At 42.1% G+C, this 20191-nt stretch overlaps 1 protein-coding gene across 2 annotated transcripts in view; it reads left to right on the plus strand.

Annotated features, from left to right (window-relative positions):
• ino80 (INO80 complex ATPase subunit) overlaps nucleotides 1-20191 on the plus strand; it is a 215530-nt gene that overhangs the window by 35011 nt on the left and 160328 nt on the right. The window contains exons 2-5 of one of the 2 annotated variants that reach the window (XM_043698306.2): nucleotides 4696-4882; nucleotides 5592-5767; nucleotides 11304-11374; nucleotides 14398-14550. In XM_043698306.2, coding sequence (XP_043554241.2) covers nucleotides 4740-4882; nucleotides 5592-5767; nucleotides 11304-11374; nucleotides 14398-14550 — 543 coding nt within the window. In that variant the 5' untranslated portion in view covers nucleotides 4696-4739. The remainder of the gene's footprint in view (nucleotides 1-4695; nucleotides 4883-5591; nucleotides 5768-11303; nucleotides 11375-14397; nucleotides 14551-20191) is intronic. The other variant, XM_043698307.2, reaches the window with a different exon arrangement.

Below are 20191 nucleotides of genomic sequence, written 5' to 3' on the forward strand. Positions count from 1 at the left end.
GGCACCCATTACCTTAAATGCTATCAAGCAGGCTGCTTTGTTCTAGGTAGTATTGATATTCTAAAATGTTGGAGGTGTGCTCACCTTGATAAGTGAAGCGTACTCTATCACGCTCCAGCCTTATGTCTTGCAGGTGCTGGACTGGAGTGTCAGGAGATGCCTTAATTATGACAGAATTCCTCCAACCTCAATGTCAGTGTTTATTTGGCTGGTCTAGTTTAGTTTCCAGTCATCATAACTCCCGGGATGTTGATCGGAGTGTCTCAGCGTGTAGATGGTCTTTGACTGGCACTTCCGTGGTTTGAATGTTGCTATCAGCCCAAGCCTGAATATCGCCTCGGCAACTGTACTCGCTTGGGTGCAACAATAGTATTGGACACAGTAACAGTATTGAAACAGTGACAGCAATGAGTACACTATACTGTAATAACATTGGGCAAAATGGTAACATCTGTTATGTAACGATATCCACTGCTGCTTAAGTGATCTCAAAGCGGGAGTTCTTCTAACAAAAAAAGCAGCCAGTTGTCCAGTGTGACCATGGTCAACTGCCCCTGATCTTGACCTGACTCAGAGTATTTTGAGGTGTGTTAACACCAAGGCAAGGAAAAGCTTGCATTTGCATAACATTTTTGATTCGTCAAGAAAACCAGAATGTACTTTTGAAGTGGTGTCACCAGCATAGAAGACATGACAGCCAGTTTCTACACAGCAAGATTCCGTGAGTAGCAATGCAATTCATGACCAGATTATCTTATGATGTATGGTGATGAATAAATATAGGCTGTGATGTGACTGTACATAATGCCATGTGGTCTGTTCTGAATATTTTTCTAATCAACCTGTTCAGAGATGTATTTATATACCTCTGGAGCAGGCGGGACTTGAACCAGTCCTCCTGGCCTTTAGAGATAGGGAATCCTTCTGTGAGTGCACTTGGGGACATGGCCTGTTAATCTCAAGATTGCATGGTATCAGTACCTTTCAAATTTACAAATCAGGGTGAAATGATTGTGAATGTACAGGAATTAAATACATAAACACAAAGTACCTTAATATTTCACAAATGTTTTGCATGATATGTTGGTTAGGTCACTTTTGGAATATTTGAGTGCAATTCTGGTCTCCTTTTTACTGGAAGGATGTTGTAAAACTTGAAAGGGTTCAGAAATGATTTACAAGGATGTTGCCAGGGTTGGAGGATTTGAGTTATAGGGGGAGGCTGAATAGGTTGGGGCTGTTTTTTCTGGAGCCTCGGAGGCTGATGGGTGACCTCTATAGACGTTTATAAAATCATGAGGGGTATCAATAGAGTAATTAAAGTTTTTTCCCTGGAGTGAGGGAGTCCAGAACTAGAGGGCATAGATTTTAGGGTGAGGGGAGAAAGATATGAAAGAGACCTAAGGGGCAATCTTTCCATGCAGAGGGTGGTGCATGTTTGGACTGAACTGTCAGAGGAAGTGGTGGAGGCAGGTACAATTGGAATATTTAAAAGGCATCTGGATGGGTATGTGATTAGGAAGGGTTTAGAAGCAATATGGGCCAAGTGTTGGCAAATAAGACTAAATTAGGTTGGGATATCTGGTTGCCACAGTCGAAATGGATCGAAGGATCTGTTTCCATGCTGTACATCTCTCTGACTCTGGGGGTGTGTGGGGTGGGATGTGGCAGGAATTAAGTACTGTCATCATCACTAAAGTAGTACTAGACAAAGTAATGGGGCTGAAGGCAGATATGTTCTGTCACAACTGGTTATAATGTGTTAATGATTTGGGAGGTGGTGAATGTACTGTAGCCAGTTTTTTTAAACACAAAAATTTGAGAGATATTGATAGGTTAAGTAAGTGAGCAAGCAGTTGGCAAGTGGAGTATAATGTCGGAAATTGTGAAGTTGCACATCTTAAGGAGAGCAAAAGATCGTATTTAATTGGAGAAAAATGCAGAAAGCTGCAATGCAAAAGGACCTGAGTATGTACTTGTACATAAAACGCAAAAAGCTAACCCATCAGTGCAGCAGGTAATCAGTAAGGTTATTGGATCGTTAGCTCGTATCTGGAGTAATGTTGAGCTATTTTGGTCCCTTGTGTAAGGAAAAATATAATTTCATTGGAGGCAGTTCAGAGAACTCTGATGATTCCTAGTAATTGGCTCCAGAGCAAAGACTAAATAGTTTGAATGTCTACCTCTTATCCTTCTAAATTCTAGTAAGTAATCTCATTGAAACAAATGGGTTTCTTAAGGGGATTGAAAAGTAAACGCTGAGAGGATGTTTCCCCTCTGAGTCAATAACCAGAGGGCATGGTCTCAGAATGAAGGGGTGTCAGTTTAAGACTGCAATGAGAAGGAATTTCTTTCGAGGATTGAGTGTCTTTGGAACTCCTTGTCACAGCAGCCCTCGCTGTAGGCAAAGCTCCTTGTGCTTAAGGCTAAGAATCCTTGTATATATTGGAGCTAAGATAGAGAATCAAGTTTTGAGGGTAGGGTGATGGATCTGAGGAATTTCGGATTGGCAATGATCCCATTGATTGATGGAGCATACCTGAAGGGCTGAATGACCTACTCCGTTCTTACCACTTGCGGTATTATGGAGGCTGGAAATCTGAAATAAAATCAAATTACTGGAGATAGTTTTAATCAACCTGCTTGGAGATGTTATTCACACCTCTAGAGCAGAATGGACTTGAACCGAAGCTTCTGACTTGGAGCCTCTCCAATTGCCTTACCAGGGAGAAACTCAGCAGATGTACCAGTATCTATGGAGAGAAAAAACAGCATTCATGTTTCAAATGTGATATGACTTCAATAGTTGAAATAAGGCTGGACATGATGCTTGGTTAATTTATGCAACAGAAGCACTTTTGTATCTGTTTAATACACTGAATTGCAAGTTTTACTTAACTGCAGTGGTCCATACTTAAAGTTTGTATATTTTAGATTTGAAGCAATTTCAGGTGGTGAGTGGAATTAATTCACCTGCGGGGTCAAGTGTTAACTTGGAGTTTGCCATCACACACTGCTCCTAGTTGCATTTCTACTTTACATATTTAGTATTTGCGTTGCTTTACTGTTAACTGAACGCTTTGATTTTATAATGTTTAATGCATTTGCTAGTGGCTGCAGGATCTCAAGTCACAATTGTCGCCTGACTTGTTTAAGTAGCTCTATTGTCAAAAAGAAATGAAACTTAATATCTTACTGCTTTACAACTTTACGTTCCTCGTAAAAAAATGATAGACCTGCAAATACCAGTATTTCACCTTGCAGATACAAATCAAAGTTAAAGAATAAAAAAAATAATTGCGCACAGATCTATTTACCCTATCTAGTATTATTGGTAGATAATTAGTCAATGACACAGGTCATGTTCTGGGGGCCCAGGTTTGAATCCATGGCAGATGGTGGGATTTGAATTCAACACAGTTTGGATTTAAGAGTCTAATGACCATGAAACCATTGACGATTACTAGGAAAAATTCAACCGGTTTAACTGTCCTTTAGGGAAGGAAGCTTGTGTGGTCTGGCTGACATGTTACTCCAGATCCACAATAAATGGCGAAGTGGCACCCACATCCAGTGAAGAAATTAAAAAAGGATACAGTGCCCTGGAGGGTGTTCAGTGAAATTTTGCCATACTGCTTTTGGAATGAGAGGATTGTGAAAACAGTTTGTATAACTATATCTATATTTCATGGTGTTTTCAAAGAATGAGAGATGATGTAATTAAAAGAAAATTCTGAAAGAGTTTAACAGGGTGAATGTTATTTTAATTGACAAACCTATGAATTGGATCATGGTATCGGATTGGGGATCAACTTTTTAGAACTGAGGTGACCAAAGTTTTAATCACTCTAAAAGTGGGAATCTTTGGAATTTTAGACTGCTGTGGATGGTCAGCTGTTGAGCATGTTTGAGACAGTTGACAGACTTTTACGCACGAAGATGGAGTTAAGGCATAAAATCTTCAGTGGGGCGGCAAGTCTGAAGGGTTGAAAAGTCTGCACCTATCTATTATCTTCCCAGGTATCACTACGTAGTGTTTTCAGTTGAAGTGGATTATACTCTGACTATATTCCGTTGAAATGCCTACAGTTGCACAGGGTGCAAGATGTGCATTATTGCCAGACCAACTAGAGTCATAGAGATGTACAGCTCAGAAACACTCTTTCATTCAACTAGTCCATACTAACCAGATATCCCAATCTAATCTAGTCCCATTTGCCAGCACTTGGCCCATATACCTCTTAAACCCTTTCTATTCGTATACCCATCCAGATGCCTCTTAAATGTAATTATACCAGTTTCCAACGCTACTTCTGGCAGCTCATTCCATACATGTACCACCTTCTGCATGAAAATGTTGCCCCTTAGGTTCCTTTTATATCTTTCCCCTCTCACCCTAAGCCTATGCCCTCTAGTTCTGGACTCCCCCACTCCAGGGAAAATACTTTGTCTATTTACCCTATCCATGCCCCTCATGATTTATAAACCTTTATAAGGTCCCCACTCAGCCTCTGACACACCAGGAATGGCAGCCCCAGCCTATTAGAGTTTTGAGAACTGCACACTCTTTAATGTTCAGATTTGAAATCTTGGTGTCTTGCTCATTCAGACTGAAAAACTGCAGTCACTTAAAGGTTTATAAGAATCTGTATGTACTTCGTAATGTTGCTGATTATGTTGATCTGATTTCTGTAGTACCTTCAGAAGGCCCAGTTTCTCCTACACGAGAGGAACTTTCTATGGCAGCAGATTTACTTCAAAGTGAGAATGGCAGTGGTGCAGAGCTGGCAAAGCCTCTCCATCTTCAGTACCTGGAGCGTGCTCTTAGACTTGATCCTTTCCTGCGTCAGGCAGCAAATGTCTTCAACAGGCCTATTTCAAGGTAAGACAGCTTGCAGAAGTTGGATTGCATTTTTTGCCTAAGTTGTGAATGGGGATTGAAAAGTTCATTTATGGGGTATGCGATTGGATGGCTGGCTGGTCCTGCTTTATTGAACATGCCTGGTTTCCCTTGAAGGTTGTGGTGAGCTGCCTCCTTGAACAGCTGCAATATATTTTGTTTACGTAGACCCACAATGTTGTGAAGGCAGGAGTTCCAGAATTTTAATCCTGGAACACTGAAGGAATGCTAAGATATAGCTAAATCAGGATGGGTAGTGTTTTGAAGGGGACCTTGATAGTGGTAGTCCTAAGTTTCTACTGCCCTTGACCTCGAGACAAAGTGGTCATGTGTTTCAAATTCCTGAAATAGTGTAAAAGGACAACTGTTTTAGAGAGGCAGGTGGCAAAGATAGAGCGGTTCTACTTTACTTTCAGTGGTCTTATTTGATGTACATATGCCTTTGTACAGAAATTGTTTATGCTACCCTTTGTGTAGCATTTGAACAAAGTATACTTGAATCATGAAGGTTCAAGAAATATCTTGTTGTTTGTGTCTTTGATCCTTAATTTTATGTGACACTTTTGGATAACCGCATAAATGAATCGTTTTTACCCTCAGAGCACATTTGCAATGTCTGTATTGTATTAACAAGTATCCCCATGTTTATTTCTAAATCTGCAAATGCTTTTTGCTTCTCTTACTGTTATAGTGACGAGAGCGATGATGGGCTTGAAGATGCTTCGTCATTGTCTAAAACCGGTTCTGGAAATCTTCTGAACAGTGTTAAAAAGGAGCCTGTAGATGAGGAACTGGGAGAGCAACCAGAAGTTGGACATAGCAGAACTCTGACAGCTCCACCCTCGCTCAATGGTGCCTTTCATCCAGGTAAGAGTCTGGAGGGCATGGGCATTGTTTTTAGCATGAATTTGCTGGAAAGCTGACAGAATTTTGTAACAAGGGTACTATGTTTGTTCTGGGAGTAGCGTCACACTCTCTCAAACTTGGTCCTTTGTGCTTGGTATGCCAAAAGCGATTTTCCAAAGGATGGAATTCTAATTTTATATGTTTGGTAATTTTTGACAGTCTTGAGAGTAAGTTGGCACTGCACAAATTAAAATGCTGCTTGAGTTTCCAGTAAAAAAACATTGAGTTTATGTTTTGGTGTTCACATTGACAAATGAGCTTGGTACAGGACACAGTATGTTCTGTTTCTCATTGATTAACTCGATTGTTACGTGTCACTCATGTAAACTAACGGGAAATCATTTGTTTTCTATCAGACTCAGGTTGACCTGAGATTATTGATCGGAATGTTTGGTATTGGTGGATGAGATAAAAGTGGGAAGTTTAATTGCCAGGTTAATGGTTTTTATCAATAAATAGGGGAATTAAATGTTGCTGGCATGAAGAAGATTATCACAAACAATAGGCAGAAGTCAGTTAAATAAGCAGAGATCTGACATTAAACCAAGAATTCTCAGATGGCTAAGGTCTAAGTCACCATTGGGAGTAGATGCAGCTAGGGTCAGTTAATTTAAAAAAAAAAATCACACAACAGCACTTTGAGTCCACTCAAAGTGCCTCCTGCTCCCATACTCATCATTCTCCACAGCCAAAGACAGTCAATTAGGGTTCACACTGACTATCGGCAGGCTGAGAGCTACTGTCCTCTGAAATCAAATAGCATGTCCCAGCGAAGGAGACACCACTGTTAGATAAGAATAATTGGTAATCCCAGTACTAGGCAGGTAAAAACAAAGGGAAATCTGGGTTCAACTGCATTTATTTAAACACAAGAGGCGAACAAGTAAGACAAATGAACTTGACATGGATAGGTGCATGGGACTGGGATATTATGGCTGTTACAGAAACATCCCTGGGAGGTAAAACCGGACTGGCAGCTAAATGTTCTTGGGTACAGATGCTATGGGAAGGACAGAGGGAAAGGCAAGAGAGGAGTGATATTTCCGATTTTGATTCTGGAGAGCATCACAGTAGTACTGAGAGAAGACACTCTCCTTCGGTGAGTCTGTGTGGGTAGAACTGAGAAATAAAAAGGGGGAAGTGACTTTGATAGCACTGTACTATAGGCACCTGCAGTAGTCAACAGGAGATCGTGGAGCGAATATATAAGGAGATCGCAGATAGCTGCAAGAATACTAGTGTTGTGATAGTAGGGGATTTTGACTTTCCTAACATTGACTGGGACTGCCATAGTGTTAAGGGCCTGGCTGGAGAGAAATTTAAGTGTGTTCAGGAAGGATTTCTCATGCAGGTGGCTGCACCAGAAAAGGGGCAAAACCTGACATCCTCTTGGGAAATATGGCAGGGCAAGTGATGGAAATGTTAGTAGGTGGGAGTACTTTGGGACCAGTGACCATAATTCCATTAGTTTTAAAATATCGATGGCAAAGGATATATCTGGTTCCCTAGTTGAACTTCTATATTGGGGCAAGGCCAATTTTGATGGTGTTAGACAGGTTGACTGGGGGAGGTTTTTTAGGCAAAGGGATGTGGGAGGCTTTCAAAGTGAGTTAGTTCAGGGCCAGTATATTAGAGTGAAGGATAAGGCTGGCAGGAATAGGGAATCTGGTCTTGGGGGAAAAAAGAGCAGTCATATCAGGCGACTGACTGTGTGGAGTTTGCACGTTCTCCCCGTGTCAGCGTGGGTTTCCTCCAGGTGCTCCGGTTTCCTCCCACAGTCCAAAGATGTGCAGGTCAGGTAAATTGGCCACGCTAAATTGCCCGTAGTGTTAGGTAAGGGGTAAATGCAAGGGTATGGGTGGGTTGCGCTTCGGCGGGGCATTGTGGACTTGTTGGGCCGAAGAGCCTGTTTCCACACTGTCAGTAATCTAAAAAAAATGTCCTTGAGTACAGAGGGTGTCAGGGTACACTTTGAGAAAAGCTGAAAATGTGTTGAAGAAGGGTTTATGCCCGAAACGTTGATTCTCCTTTTCCCTGGATGCTGCCTGACCTGCTGCGCTTTTCCAGCAACACATTTTCAGCTCTGATCTCCAGCATCTGCAGACCTCACTTTCTCCTACACTTAAGAGTCAGGAGAGCTAAAGGGGACACCAGATGGCATTGGCAAATAAAACAAAGGAGAATCCAAATAGATTCTAAAAGTACATGAAGGGCAAAAGAATAATTAGGGAGCAGATAAGTCCTCCTAAAGATAACAAGGAGCCCGAAGAGATGGGGTGAAATTCTAAATGAATATTTCTTGTCAGTGCTTACTGCCGAGAAAGATATGGATGATCGAGAACTTAAGGAAATAAATAGTGATGTTTTGTAGAGTGTCCACCTTACAGAAGAGGAGATGCTGAAAGTCTTAAAACATGTTAAAGTCCATAAATCCCTCGGACCTGATCACGTGCATCCCAGGATTTTGTGGGAGGCTAGGGAAGAAATTGTCGGGTGCCTAGCGAGATATTTATATCAGCAGCAGCCATGGGTGAAGTGACCAAAGATTGGAGGGTAGCTGATGATGTTGCCATTATTTGAGAGGTTGCAGGGAGATGCTTGGGAACTACAGATTGGTGAGCCTAATGACCATGGTGAGTAAGTTGTTCGAGAGAATTCTGAGAGACTGATCTCAAGCATTTTGAGAGGCAAGGACACATTTGGGATAGTCAGCATGGTTTTGTGCATGAGAAATCATGTCTCATGAATGTGATTTGAGTTTTTCGAAGGGGTGGCCAAGAAAGTAGATGAAGGCAGTGCATTAGCCTTCAGCAAGACCTTTGATAACGTACTGCAGATAGATTGTTGAGTAAAGTTAAATTTCAAGGTGAAAGGTCCCAGAAGACTGGAGGGTAGTGAATGCTATGCCCTTATTCAAGAAGGGCTGCAAAGAAAAACCTGTGAACTGTAGACTAGTAAGCTTGCGTCTGTGGTAGGTACGTTACTTGAGAAGATTCTGAGAGATAAGATATATGTGCATTTGGAAAGACAAGGTTTGATGAGTAGTCAGCATGGTTTTGTGCATAGGCGATCATGCCTATCAAACTTGTTAGAGTATGACATGACCAGGAAGGTTATTGAGGGCCGTGTGGTAGACATAGTCTATATGGATTTCAGCAAGGCATTTGATAAGGTTTCACATGGTAGGCTGCTCTGAGAGGTTAGATCGCATGAATCCAAGGGAAGGTGGTAAATTGCATATACAATTGGCTTGATGGCAGGAAGCAGAGGGTAATAGGATGCTTGTCGGACTGGAGGCCTGTGACGAGTGGAGTGCTCCAGTGGTTTGTGTTGGGCCCATTGCTGTTTGTTATCTCTATCAATGATTTGGATGCCAGTGTCCAAGGCATGATTAATAAGTTTGCAGATGACAGTAAAATAGGCAGTATCGTGGACAGTGAGGAAGGTTATCAGAAATTGTAGCAAGACCTTGATCAGCTGGGGAAGTGGGTCGAGAAATGGCAAATGGAATTTAATATAGATAAGTGAGGTCTTGTATTTTGGCAAGTCAAATCAAAGTAGGACCTGAACAGAGGGATCTTGGAGTTCAGGTGCACGGTTCTCTGAAAGTGGAGTTGCAGGTAGCCAGGGCAGTGAAGAAGGCTTTTGACACAGTGGCCTTATCAGTCAGGGCATTGAGGATAGACATTGCGAAGTTATATTGCAGTTGTACAGGATGTTGGTGAGGCCACACTTGGCGCAATATGTTCAGTTTTGGTCACCTTGCTATAAGAAGGATGTTATTCAGCTGGAAAGAGTGCAAAAGAAATTTACAAGGATTTTGCCAGGACTCAATGGCCTGAGTTAGAGGGAGAGGTTGGACAAACTTGGACTTTTTCCTTTAGAGCGTAGGTGACTGAGGGGGGACATTTAGAAGTATATAAGACCATGAGACACATAGGGTGAATGTGGTCAGTCTTTTTCCCAGGGTTGGGGAATCCAAGGACTAGAGTGCATCAGTTTAAGGTTAGAGAGGAAAGAATAAAAGGGAACCTAAACCTTTTTTACCTACACATGTGGAAATGTTTGAGGTGGATATACATTAACATTTGAAAGGCTTTTGGACAAATACATGAATAGGAAAGGTTTTGACTGATATAGACCAAGTGTAGGGAAATGTGGTTAGCGTGGATGGGCATTTTGGTCTGCATGGACCTGTTTGAGCCAAAGGGCCCATCTCCATGCTGTAGGACTCTATGATCCAAGGACAGCTAGCCAGTTGGATGCAAAATTGGCTTGATTGTGGGTGGTGATAGAGGTTTGCTTTTCAGACTGGAGGCCTGTGACCAACAAGATGCCACAGTGATGAGTGCTGGGTCCACTGTTACTCATCATTTACGTGAATTATTTAGATGAGAATTCAGGAAGTATGGTTAGTAAGTTCGTGAATGATACCATGGTTATTGGTATAGTGGGCAGTGAAGAAGGTTATCTGGGAATGCAGTGAGATCTTGATCAACTGGACCAGTGGGCTGCGGAATAGCAGATAGTTTATTTGAGATAAATGCCAAGTGTTGCATTTGAGTAAAGCAAACCAGGGTGGGAATTAGGGCCCTGGAGGATGTTATAAAACAGATTTAAGGGTTAAGGTTCATAGCTCCTTGAAAGTGGAGTCACAGACAATATAGTGAAGATGGCATTTGGTACACTTGCCTTTATTGGTGTGTGCATTGAGTATAGGACATATTGTTGCAGCTGCAGATGATGATGGTGAAAAAGATTACTGTTCAACTGAGAGTGTAGACGAGATTTTTCCAGGATGTAAGGTTTGTGTTATAAAGAGACAGGGTTGGACTCTTTCTCCTGGAGCATAGGTGTACAATATCATGTCTCATGATATAATATACTTTTTATAGAGGTATATAATATCATGAGAGACATAGATAAGTTAGATAGCGGACAACTTTACCCCATGGTTGGGGGGGCCCTAAAATTACAGGGCATTGGTTTAAAATGAGGGGAGAGATACAAAAGGGTACAAAATGGTAATTGTTTTAATGCAGAGGTTGGGGAGTGTCTGGAACGGGTTGCCAGATAGAGTGGTGGAAGTGAGAACAATTTTGTCATTTAAGAAACGTTTAGACAGGTACATGGATAGGATAGCTATGGAGAAATACGCACCAAACACAGGCACATCGGGCTAGTTTAAATTGTGAAAACTGGGCAGCATGGGCAAATTGGGCCGAAGACCTGTTTTCATGCTGCAGCCCTCTGACTTTAAGGGTGTTCCAGACCAGGTTCATAAATTTCTCAAATTTTGATATCTTGGTTCAAGATGGTATAAGAAGACCTCAACTACCTGCTTGCTTCAAAGTGTTATTGGTTCCTATCATTCTGAATATTTCCTCTTCACAAAGCACCCTGTTCAGCATGTTGCTCAGTTTCAAGAACTAATTTGCTTTAACTGAGGTTTGTGGGGTGGTGGTAACTAATAATTAACTGCAATGTTTATGTTCAGCAGAATTCAAAGTTGAGAAGGGAAACGTATACAATTTCAGCAAATTGAAGAAAAGCAGGAAGTGGCTGAAGGTGAGGACATAACAGTGCCTATTCAATCTGTTTGATTCCTGCTCAGTAACGGTGATCTCTGTGCAGATCTGTGCTATTCTTTAAAGTGTGCTGCTGAGAGTAATTCGTGTTTTGGAGCATGCTTGTTCAGTTCCTCCTGATCAATCCCAACGCACGCAATCACTGACAAGACACAGGATAGGCTTTGTGAACAGAAGTGAAAGATAAACCTGTAGTGTGCTTTAATGGTTCAAAAGTAAATTGGATAAACAGAGTAATTATTTGCCTCCCAGGCCAGTACCACTTGCTGAAATGTAACTGTTATAGCTGATATAGTGCCAGCCTTGGCTCAGTTGTTGCACAGTCACTCCTGAGTCAAAATGTTGTGGATTGCATAAATAGGCTTAATCACAAAGTTCAGGCTGGCACTCCGTGTCCTGTCAAAGATTTTCAGATGAAGCATTAAACAGAGGCCACGTTACTGTTAGGTGAATACAGAATATCCTATGGCACTATTTGATGAAGAGCAAGGAGGTAATTCTTGCCATTGGAGAGGTGTCATCCTAGTGGTATTATTGCTGAACTGTTATTCCAGAGACCAAGGAAGTGTCTTTGGTCCTGGATTTGAATCTCTCCATGGCAGATGATAGAATTTGAATTGAATAAAATATGGAATTCAGAGTCTCTTGGTGACCGTGAATCCATTGCTGTTTGTCCGGAAAAACCCACCTGGTTCACTAATGTTGTTTAGGGAAGGAATCTGCTGTCCTCACCTGGTCTGGCCTACATGTGACTCCAGACCCACAGCAATGTGATTGACTCTGGCTGCCCTCTGGACAACTAGGTGGGTAATAAATGCTGGCCCAGTCAGCGATGCCCTCATCCTGTGAATTAATGAAAACTGTTCAACCTTTCAACTATTTTAAAAATTCCAATAATTTTGCTGTATTTGTCAACCATTTTGTGTTTTTATATTTTACAACAGTGACTAAGCTTCAGTTATGTTGTAAAGTGCTTTGGGACATTAAGAAGATGTGAAAGACTTGCTGTGTTCTTGTTTGTTCTTTAGCTGCCAGACTGTTCAGGTTCCCTGATAGTCGCTGAAATACTCCGATGATTTGACTAACCTTGGGTGTCCTTTTTTTTCCCCCCCAAGTTTTCTTTCTCAATCCAAAGCTGATTGTTGGGCACAGTTCAGCACTCAGTGGGAACGTTGAAGCCTCTGCTCCAGTGGCATCCTTCATATGAGGTCAGATTATATGACCACTGGTACACTAACTAACTGCAAAGGGTAATGTAAGGACACTGGACCCAAGCTGGAACTTGACCTGTGCAAGTCCCATGTATTCCAGAAGGAGTTCTCTCTTCTGTAACCTTTGCATTGAGATAATTGTGATACTCAGTTATTACTTGATCTTGAAAGGCAGTTGCATACTTTCCAAGCTATTTGGAAAACTTGTGTTGCTTTCCACAAGGCTTAAATTTTGCAGCAATCTTTCTTTGCCTTCTTTCATTTGGGCACAACTTGAAAGGGAGTAGCTCCATGTGACCATCTTGCTCCAGGCAAAGACCCAGTTCATATGCTAGTGCAGCTGATATCTGGAACTCAAGCTGAAAATGGTGGTGTGACAAATTATCCACGACCCACACTATTGAAGCTGCATGTTACTGGAGACTTTGACCCTATGAGTGAGGACCTGGGTGCTGTTCGAAAATTATTTATGCCCAATTTAAAAGTGTTTGACTGTTATCAATATGACTGGAAATATGTCACTGCAAGATAAGTGTAGTTTATGCACAGTTACATGGGTTTAAAGTTTGTATTTTCCTAATATGGTTTGAATGTTTATGCATGCAGATGACTTGATACTACTTTGTGATGTGAAGCGTATTTGATGCACGGAGAGGGTGATTGATGTGAACTGGCTCTTAATGTGCTTTTCTGTTGCACCTGTTTGGTGGCTTGTGGAATTCTACTTATGAGTTTGATTTAGTCAACTGGATTTCGGGATGTGGTCTTTGTGGTGGTGAAATATGCAAATCTTCAAATTTTCTCGACCACATCATCTTTTGGGCTATTAATGCTTAGTGAGGATAAGAACAGGTAATAGTAACAATATAAATGTTTCACTCTCAGCACCACTCGTCAGAACTAAACTTCTGCAACACGTTTAAAGTAACTGAATACCAAGAAGTTTGAAGTCAGACATTGACCCACATCATAACCTTTGTCTCTAAGCCACTGATGCCACTGTTCCCCCCAGTGCCTATTCCAGTTTCACTCCGTTTGCAGCTCAGAACTGAGCAAGACACCAATGCTGCATTTTACTTCAAGGTTAGAGATTTAGTCTGATAGCGTGAAGGTATAATGAAGATTTATAGAGTGGGTGCCATTGGTGTGGGTGTGCAGTCTATGTTTGGGCTTCACACAAACGTTGAAAGAGGGCATAGCTCACACTCACTCAAATGTTGAAAGAGGGCATAGCATGGTGGTTATTGTGACAGACAAATAAGAAAGACTTGATAAGGCAAAGCTAATCTTGCAAAACACTGAATTCATGTGTTGATTAAATAGAAGTTTTTAGATGTATCAGACAGAATATGTAAAAACCAGCCCATCATCAGCAATTAGTAAGTCTGACATCATGTCCCAGAATAAAAATAAGAAATACAAAAACGTGGGACAGCATGAGAAACTTGACATGGTGAACTCCAAGACTTAAAATGTAGCACCTGAATTGTTATTTGAAACAGAGCTTAAATTGGTGATTTCCTCAGGTCGTCTTCCACTCATCAGAATACCTTTGGAGATTGTGACACACTTCCAGCAAGATGGCAGGAACAGAGAGAATGTTAGTATTTGGTTGAAAGTGCGTGTGTTGAAGAGATTTGAAAACTGAGTAGGCGATTTGGAATTCTGTTTGCATATGGCTTATTCCCAACTTAGTGATGATCATATCTGCCTCACTACGAATCATTTTGCCTACGAACCTGCCTACTAAATCTGATTTGTGCAGATATCTGTTTTTTTTCTTTGTGTGTAGAGTATTCTCTTGAGCAATGAGACTTCAGACTCCAATACAGATGATGATGATATCGAAGGGGAGTTTGTGCTCACCAAGGAGGAGTTGCACGATATGTTGCGTCTGCATAAGTACAGGAAGTTGCATCAGAGCAAAGTGCACAATGATAGAGAGGTAAGCAGTTCTATCATCTACCAGTTGTTCCGTTTTTGGCACCTTGTGGATTGCTGGGGAACAGAGCCACTTTGAGATCGTTGTGTCCATGAAAACTGTTAAGAACTCATTGACCAGTATGAAGAGAATAAATGGTGAAAGTTCATGGGGAGTTGCACTTCTCAAAGTAAACTACTGCAAATGACATGGGGAAGTTACTTGCTTTGGAAGTAAGATGTTTTTCACTAGGCTGAATAAAGATGGTCATTTTTGTGATACTTTCTGTTGAAAGAATTTGGGATATATTGGGGCCTGAGCTTGGTACTGTGGAGGGGTCACATTAGCCTGTACAAGATTAAAATGGCATCTGTATGGTGCTGACTGTTTATCCAATTGCCTGTGAAGCATGAGTGTGGACTTGCAAATCTGCTGCATCTATTTCTGGGAATTAGCTCATTGATAGCTGCCTGACACTGCTGGGTTAGCAGGCAAAAGGTACTCTTTACACAGCCATATTGTTCACTGCCTGCTGAGGGCAAAGATTGGTGACAGCAATGTTTTGGTGGGAGCTAAAGTCACAAAATGGCTGAGCAGACAAGACTATAGCAGATGGATAGTAACATAAGTAAATTTGAAGTCATGTGTTGTGGATCAAAGAAACGTTAATGTCAATATTTAGTCAGATCATGCAAAATCAGGAACACTAAAGGCCTAGGGAAATTTGGGGTTCCCTTACATTAGCTGAAATTGATTACTTTTGTGCCTAACCAAAAGGCTAATGTTGACCTTTCTATCTAGAAGGAAACAATATAAAGGGAATTTTTGTTACAGTTGACCAAAGCCCTGTTTTGGAGTACTGTTTATGCTTTCAGCTGTCACTCTGTTGAAAGGATGTATTGGTCTTTGCAGGAATGCAGTTTAGATTCATTAGCATGCTACTGGGCCTCCAAATGAAGAGAACATGTAAATTAGGCCTGTATACCCTACAATGTGGAAGCGTAAGGGATGCTTAGGATTTTGAACTCAATTGATAGTGTTGATAGAGAAACCTTTTCCACTTGTAGGGCAATATAGGCTAAAGGAATAAGACCTAAAGATGAGAGCCAGACAATTGAGAAGAAAAGTGAGAAAACAGTTCTTCAAATACAGAAACAGAAATATGTGAAGGCGTCTTCCACAAAGGGTTCAATACTAGCTCAGTTAAGTATTTTGCATCTGAGATCAATCTTTGTTGGTTAAATATACAAAAGGTCTTTGAGCCATGTTAGTGTGCCTGCCCCTGGACTAGGAGGCCCAGATTGAAGTCTCACCTGCTCCAAAGGTGTGTAATGACATATCTGAATAGGTTGATTAGGAAAATAAGTAAAGCAAGCTAGGTTACAATTAGCCATTTAAATTGGAGGAGACGTTCCAGGGCTGAATGGTCCATTTGTGTACTTGTGTTTATATAGCACTTAAAGCTTGTTTTGTGACAAGAGATCTGAGGCCAGGTCTCCTTTACAGCAGCACCTTGGAAATTGAATCTGAGGCTGAGACACTTGTTTTAATAGGCGAATCAAGACCAGCAAAGCAGGTGTCTGGAAATGTATAAACTAGGGTGGACTTATTCATGAGTAAAGTCAGAGAATGTTTATGATACAAATATGATACTAGTCAGGGTTTTGTGCTACGCTTCCCATCAACTTTGGTAGAGGCATGACAAGAAACTTGTGGGTTACATTTATGCACAATCTGGAGATTTGATTTCAGATCAGATCTGGAACCATTTTAAAGTGCCTCCCTTGCCCCTTCAATATACAATAGGTGCAGGAGTAGGCCATTCTGCCCTCCGAGCCAGCACCACCATTCAATATGATTGTGGCTGATCATCCTTAATTAGTATCCTGTTCCTGCCTTATCTCCATAACCCTTGATTCCACAATCCTTGAGAGCTCTATCCAACTCTTTCTTAAATGGATCCAGAGACTGGGCCTCCACTGCCCTCTAGGGCAGAGCATTCCATACAGCCACCACTCTCTGGGTGAAGAAGTTTCTCCTCATCTCTGTCCTAAATGGTCTACCCCGTATTTTTAAGCTGTGTCCTCTGGTTCGGCACTCCCCCATCAGCGGAAACATGTTTCCTGCCTCCAGAGTGTCCAATCCTTTAATAATCTTATATGTCTCAATCAGATCCCCTCTCAGTCTTCTAAACTCCAGGGTATACAAGCCCAGTTGCTCCAGTCTTGCAGTGTTAGGTAATCTTGCCATTCCAGGAATTGACCTCGTGAACCTACGCTGCACTCCCTCAATAGCCAGAATGTCCTTCCTCAAATTTGGAGGCCAGAACTGCGCACACTACTCCAGGTGTGATCTCACCAGGGCCCTGTACAGCTGCAGAAGCACCTCTTTGCTTCTATACTCAATCCCTCTTGTTATGAAGGCCAGCCTTCTTCACTACCTGCATGCTTACCTTCATTGACTGGTGTACAAGAACACCCAGATCTCTCTGTACTGCCCCTTTACCTAAATTGATTCCATTGAGGTAGTAATCTGCCTTCCTGTTCTTGCCATCAAAGTGGATAACCATACATTTATCCACATTAAACTGCAGCTGCCATGCATCTGACCACTCACCTAACTTGTCCAGGTCACCCTGTAATCTCCTAACATCCTCATCACATTTCCCCTGCCACCCAGCTTAGTATCGTCAGCAAATTTGCTAATGTTATTGCTAATACCATCTTCTATATCATTAACATATATTGTAAAAAGCTGCGGTCCCAGGACTGATCCCTGCAGTCCCCTACTGGTCACTGCCTGCCATTCCGAAATAGAGCCGTTTATCACGACTGTTTATTTCCTAACAGCCAACCAACTTTCAATCCAAGTTAGTACTTTGCCCCCAATACCATGTGCCCTAATTTTGCTCACTAACCTCCTGTGTGGGACTTTATCAAAAGCTTTCTGAAAGTCCAGGTACACTACATCTACTGGATCTCCCTCGTCCATCTTCAGAGTTACATCCTCAAAAAATTCCAGAAGATTAGTCCAGCATGATTTCCCCTTCATAAATCCATGCTGCCTCTGACCTATCCTGTTACTACTATCCAGATGTGTCGTAATTTCATCCTTTATAATAGACTCCAGCATTTTTCTCACCACTGAGGTCAGACTAACTGGTCGAAAATTTCCTGCTTTTTCTCTCCCACCTTTCTTAAAAAGTGGTACAACATTAGCCACCAATCCGCAGGAACTGATCCTGAATCTATTGAACTCTGGAAAATAATCACCAACGCATCCACAATTTCTCGAGCCACCTCCTTCAGTGCCCTGGGGACTTATCAACCTTCTGACCTAACAGTCTCTCCAACACCAATTCCTGGCAAATATAAATTCCCTTCAGTTCAGGTCCTTCAGCTACTGTTACCTCAGGGAGATTGCTTGTGTCTTCCCAAGTGAACACAGATCTGAAGTACCAATTCAATTCTTCTGCCATTTCTTTGTTCCCCGTAATATATTGCTGAAAATGTGTTGCTGGAACAGCGCAGCAGGTCAGGCAGCATCCAGGGAACAGGAGAATCGACGTTTCGGGCATAAGCCCTTCTTCAGGAAACGTCGATATGCCCGAAACGTCGATTCTCCTGTTCCCTGGATGCTGCCTGACCTGCTGCACTGTTCCAGCAACACATTTTCAGCTCTGATCTCCAGCATCTGCAGACCTCCCTTTCTCCCCGTAATATATTCCCCTGTTTCTGTCTTCAAGGGACTAATTTTAGTCTTAACCATTTTTTTGCCTTTCACATACCTAAAAAAAACTTTTACTATCCTCCTTTATATTATTGGCCAGTTTACCTTCGTACCTCATTTTTCCTCTGCGTATTTCCTTCTTAGTAATCTTCTGTTGTTCTTTAAAAGCTTCCCAGTCCTCCGTTTTCCCACTTATCTTTGCTATGTTATACTTTTTCTCTTTTAACTTTATATGTTTCTTAACTTCCCTTGTCAGCCACGGCCACCCCTGCCTCCTCCTAGGATCTTTCTTCCTTTTTGGAATGAACTGATCCTGCAACTTCTGCATTATACACAGAAATATCCGCCATTGTTCCTCCACTGTCATCCCTGCTAAGGTATTGCACCATTGAACTTTGGCTAGCTCCTCCCTTATAGCTCCATAGTTCCCTTTATTCAACAGAAATATTGTCACTTCCGATTGTACCCTCTCCCTCTCAAATTGCAGATTGAAGTTTATTGTATTATGGTCACTACTTCCCAATGGCTCCTTCACTTCGAGGTCCCTGACCAATTCTGGTTCGTTGCACAATACCAGATCCAGAATTGCCTTCTCCCTGGTCAGCTCCAGCACCAGCTGTTCTAAGAATCCATCTCTGAGGCACTCCACAAAGTCTCTTTCTTGAAGTCCAATACCATCCTGATTCTCCTAGTCTACCTGCATGTTGAAATCCCCCTTAACAAAGATGTAGTAACATCTTTGCGACAGGCCAATTTCAGCTCCTGATTTAACTTGCATCCGACATCCAGACTACTGTTTGGGAGCCTGTAGATAACTCCCAAGAGGGTCTTTTTACCCTTCGTATTTCTCAGCTCTATCCACACTGACTCTACATCCCCTGATTCTAGGTCCCCCCGCGCAAGGGACTGAATATCATCCCTTACCAACATGGCCACCCCACCCCCTCTGCCTGTCAGTCTGTCCTTACGATAGCACGTGTAGCCTTGAATATTCATTTCCCAGGCCCTGTCCACTTGAAGCCACGTCTCAGTTATCCCCACAATATCGTATCTGCCAATTTCCAAAAGAGCCTCAAGCTCATCCGTCTTATTTATAATGCTTCGTGCATTAAATGTATAGTATTTTGAATTTGTTACTGCCCTCACCCCTCCCATCAACTCCTAGTTCACTCAACCTTACAGCATGATCCCTTTGAGTTTTCTGCCTCATTGATACAGTTCTCTTTCTTGACTTCCCTTGTTCTAACTTTCCCTCCAATTTCCTTCTTAAACATCCAGTTTGTCGTTCCCCCCCCCCCCCCTACGCTACTTAGGTTTGCTACTGCAACACAGCTACATTTAAACTGCATGCCAGAATACTGGTCCCTAACCTATTAAGGTGCAAACCGTCTCTCTTGTAGAATTTATGCTTACCACAAAACATACCCCAGTGATCCAAGAATTTAAATCCTTGCTTCCTGCACCAGTTCACAGCCACACATTCAAGTCCATTATCTCCCTGTTTATGGCCGCACCAGCCCGAGGAACTGGAAGCAAACCGGAGATAACCACCTTGGACGTCCTGCTTTTCAGCCTTCTTCCTAGTTCTCCGAAGTCCCGCGTAGTATGTTCCTCCTCTTCCTGACATCACTTGTGCCGACGTGTAACACCACCTCTGGCTCTTCACTTTGTCCTTGAGGATTTCTTGCACTCTGTGATGTCTTTAACCCTGGCACCAGGAAGGCAACACATCATCCTTAAGTCCCGTCTGCTGCCACAAAAACCCCGGTCAGTTGTTCTCACTATGGAGTCCCCTATTACCACGACTCTGTGCGATGTCCGACTCTTCCGCTCTGTCTCCAAGCCAACTTTTGATTGACAGAACTGGCCGCCTCACGGACTGGCAGTGTCATCTGTCTCTACTGTTTCTAAAAGATTCAACTTGTTCCTGACAGGT

Source organism: Chiloscyllium plagiosum, unplaced genomic scaffold (genome assembly GCF_037043375.1).
Source record: "Chiloscyllium plagiosum isolate Xiang-an unplaced genomic scaffold, Cpla_swu_hap1 HiC_scaffold_8, whole genome shotgun sequence".
NCBI classification, from domain to species: Eukaryota; Metazoa; Chordata; class Chondrichthyes; order Orectolobiformes; family Hemiscylliidae; genus Chiloscyllium; species Chiloscyllium plagiosum.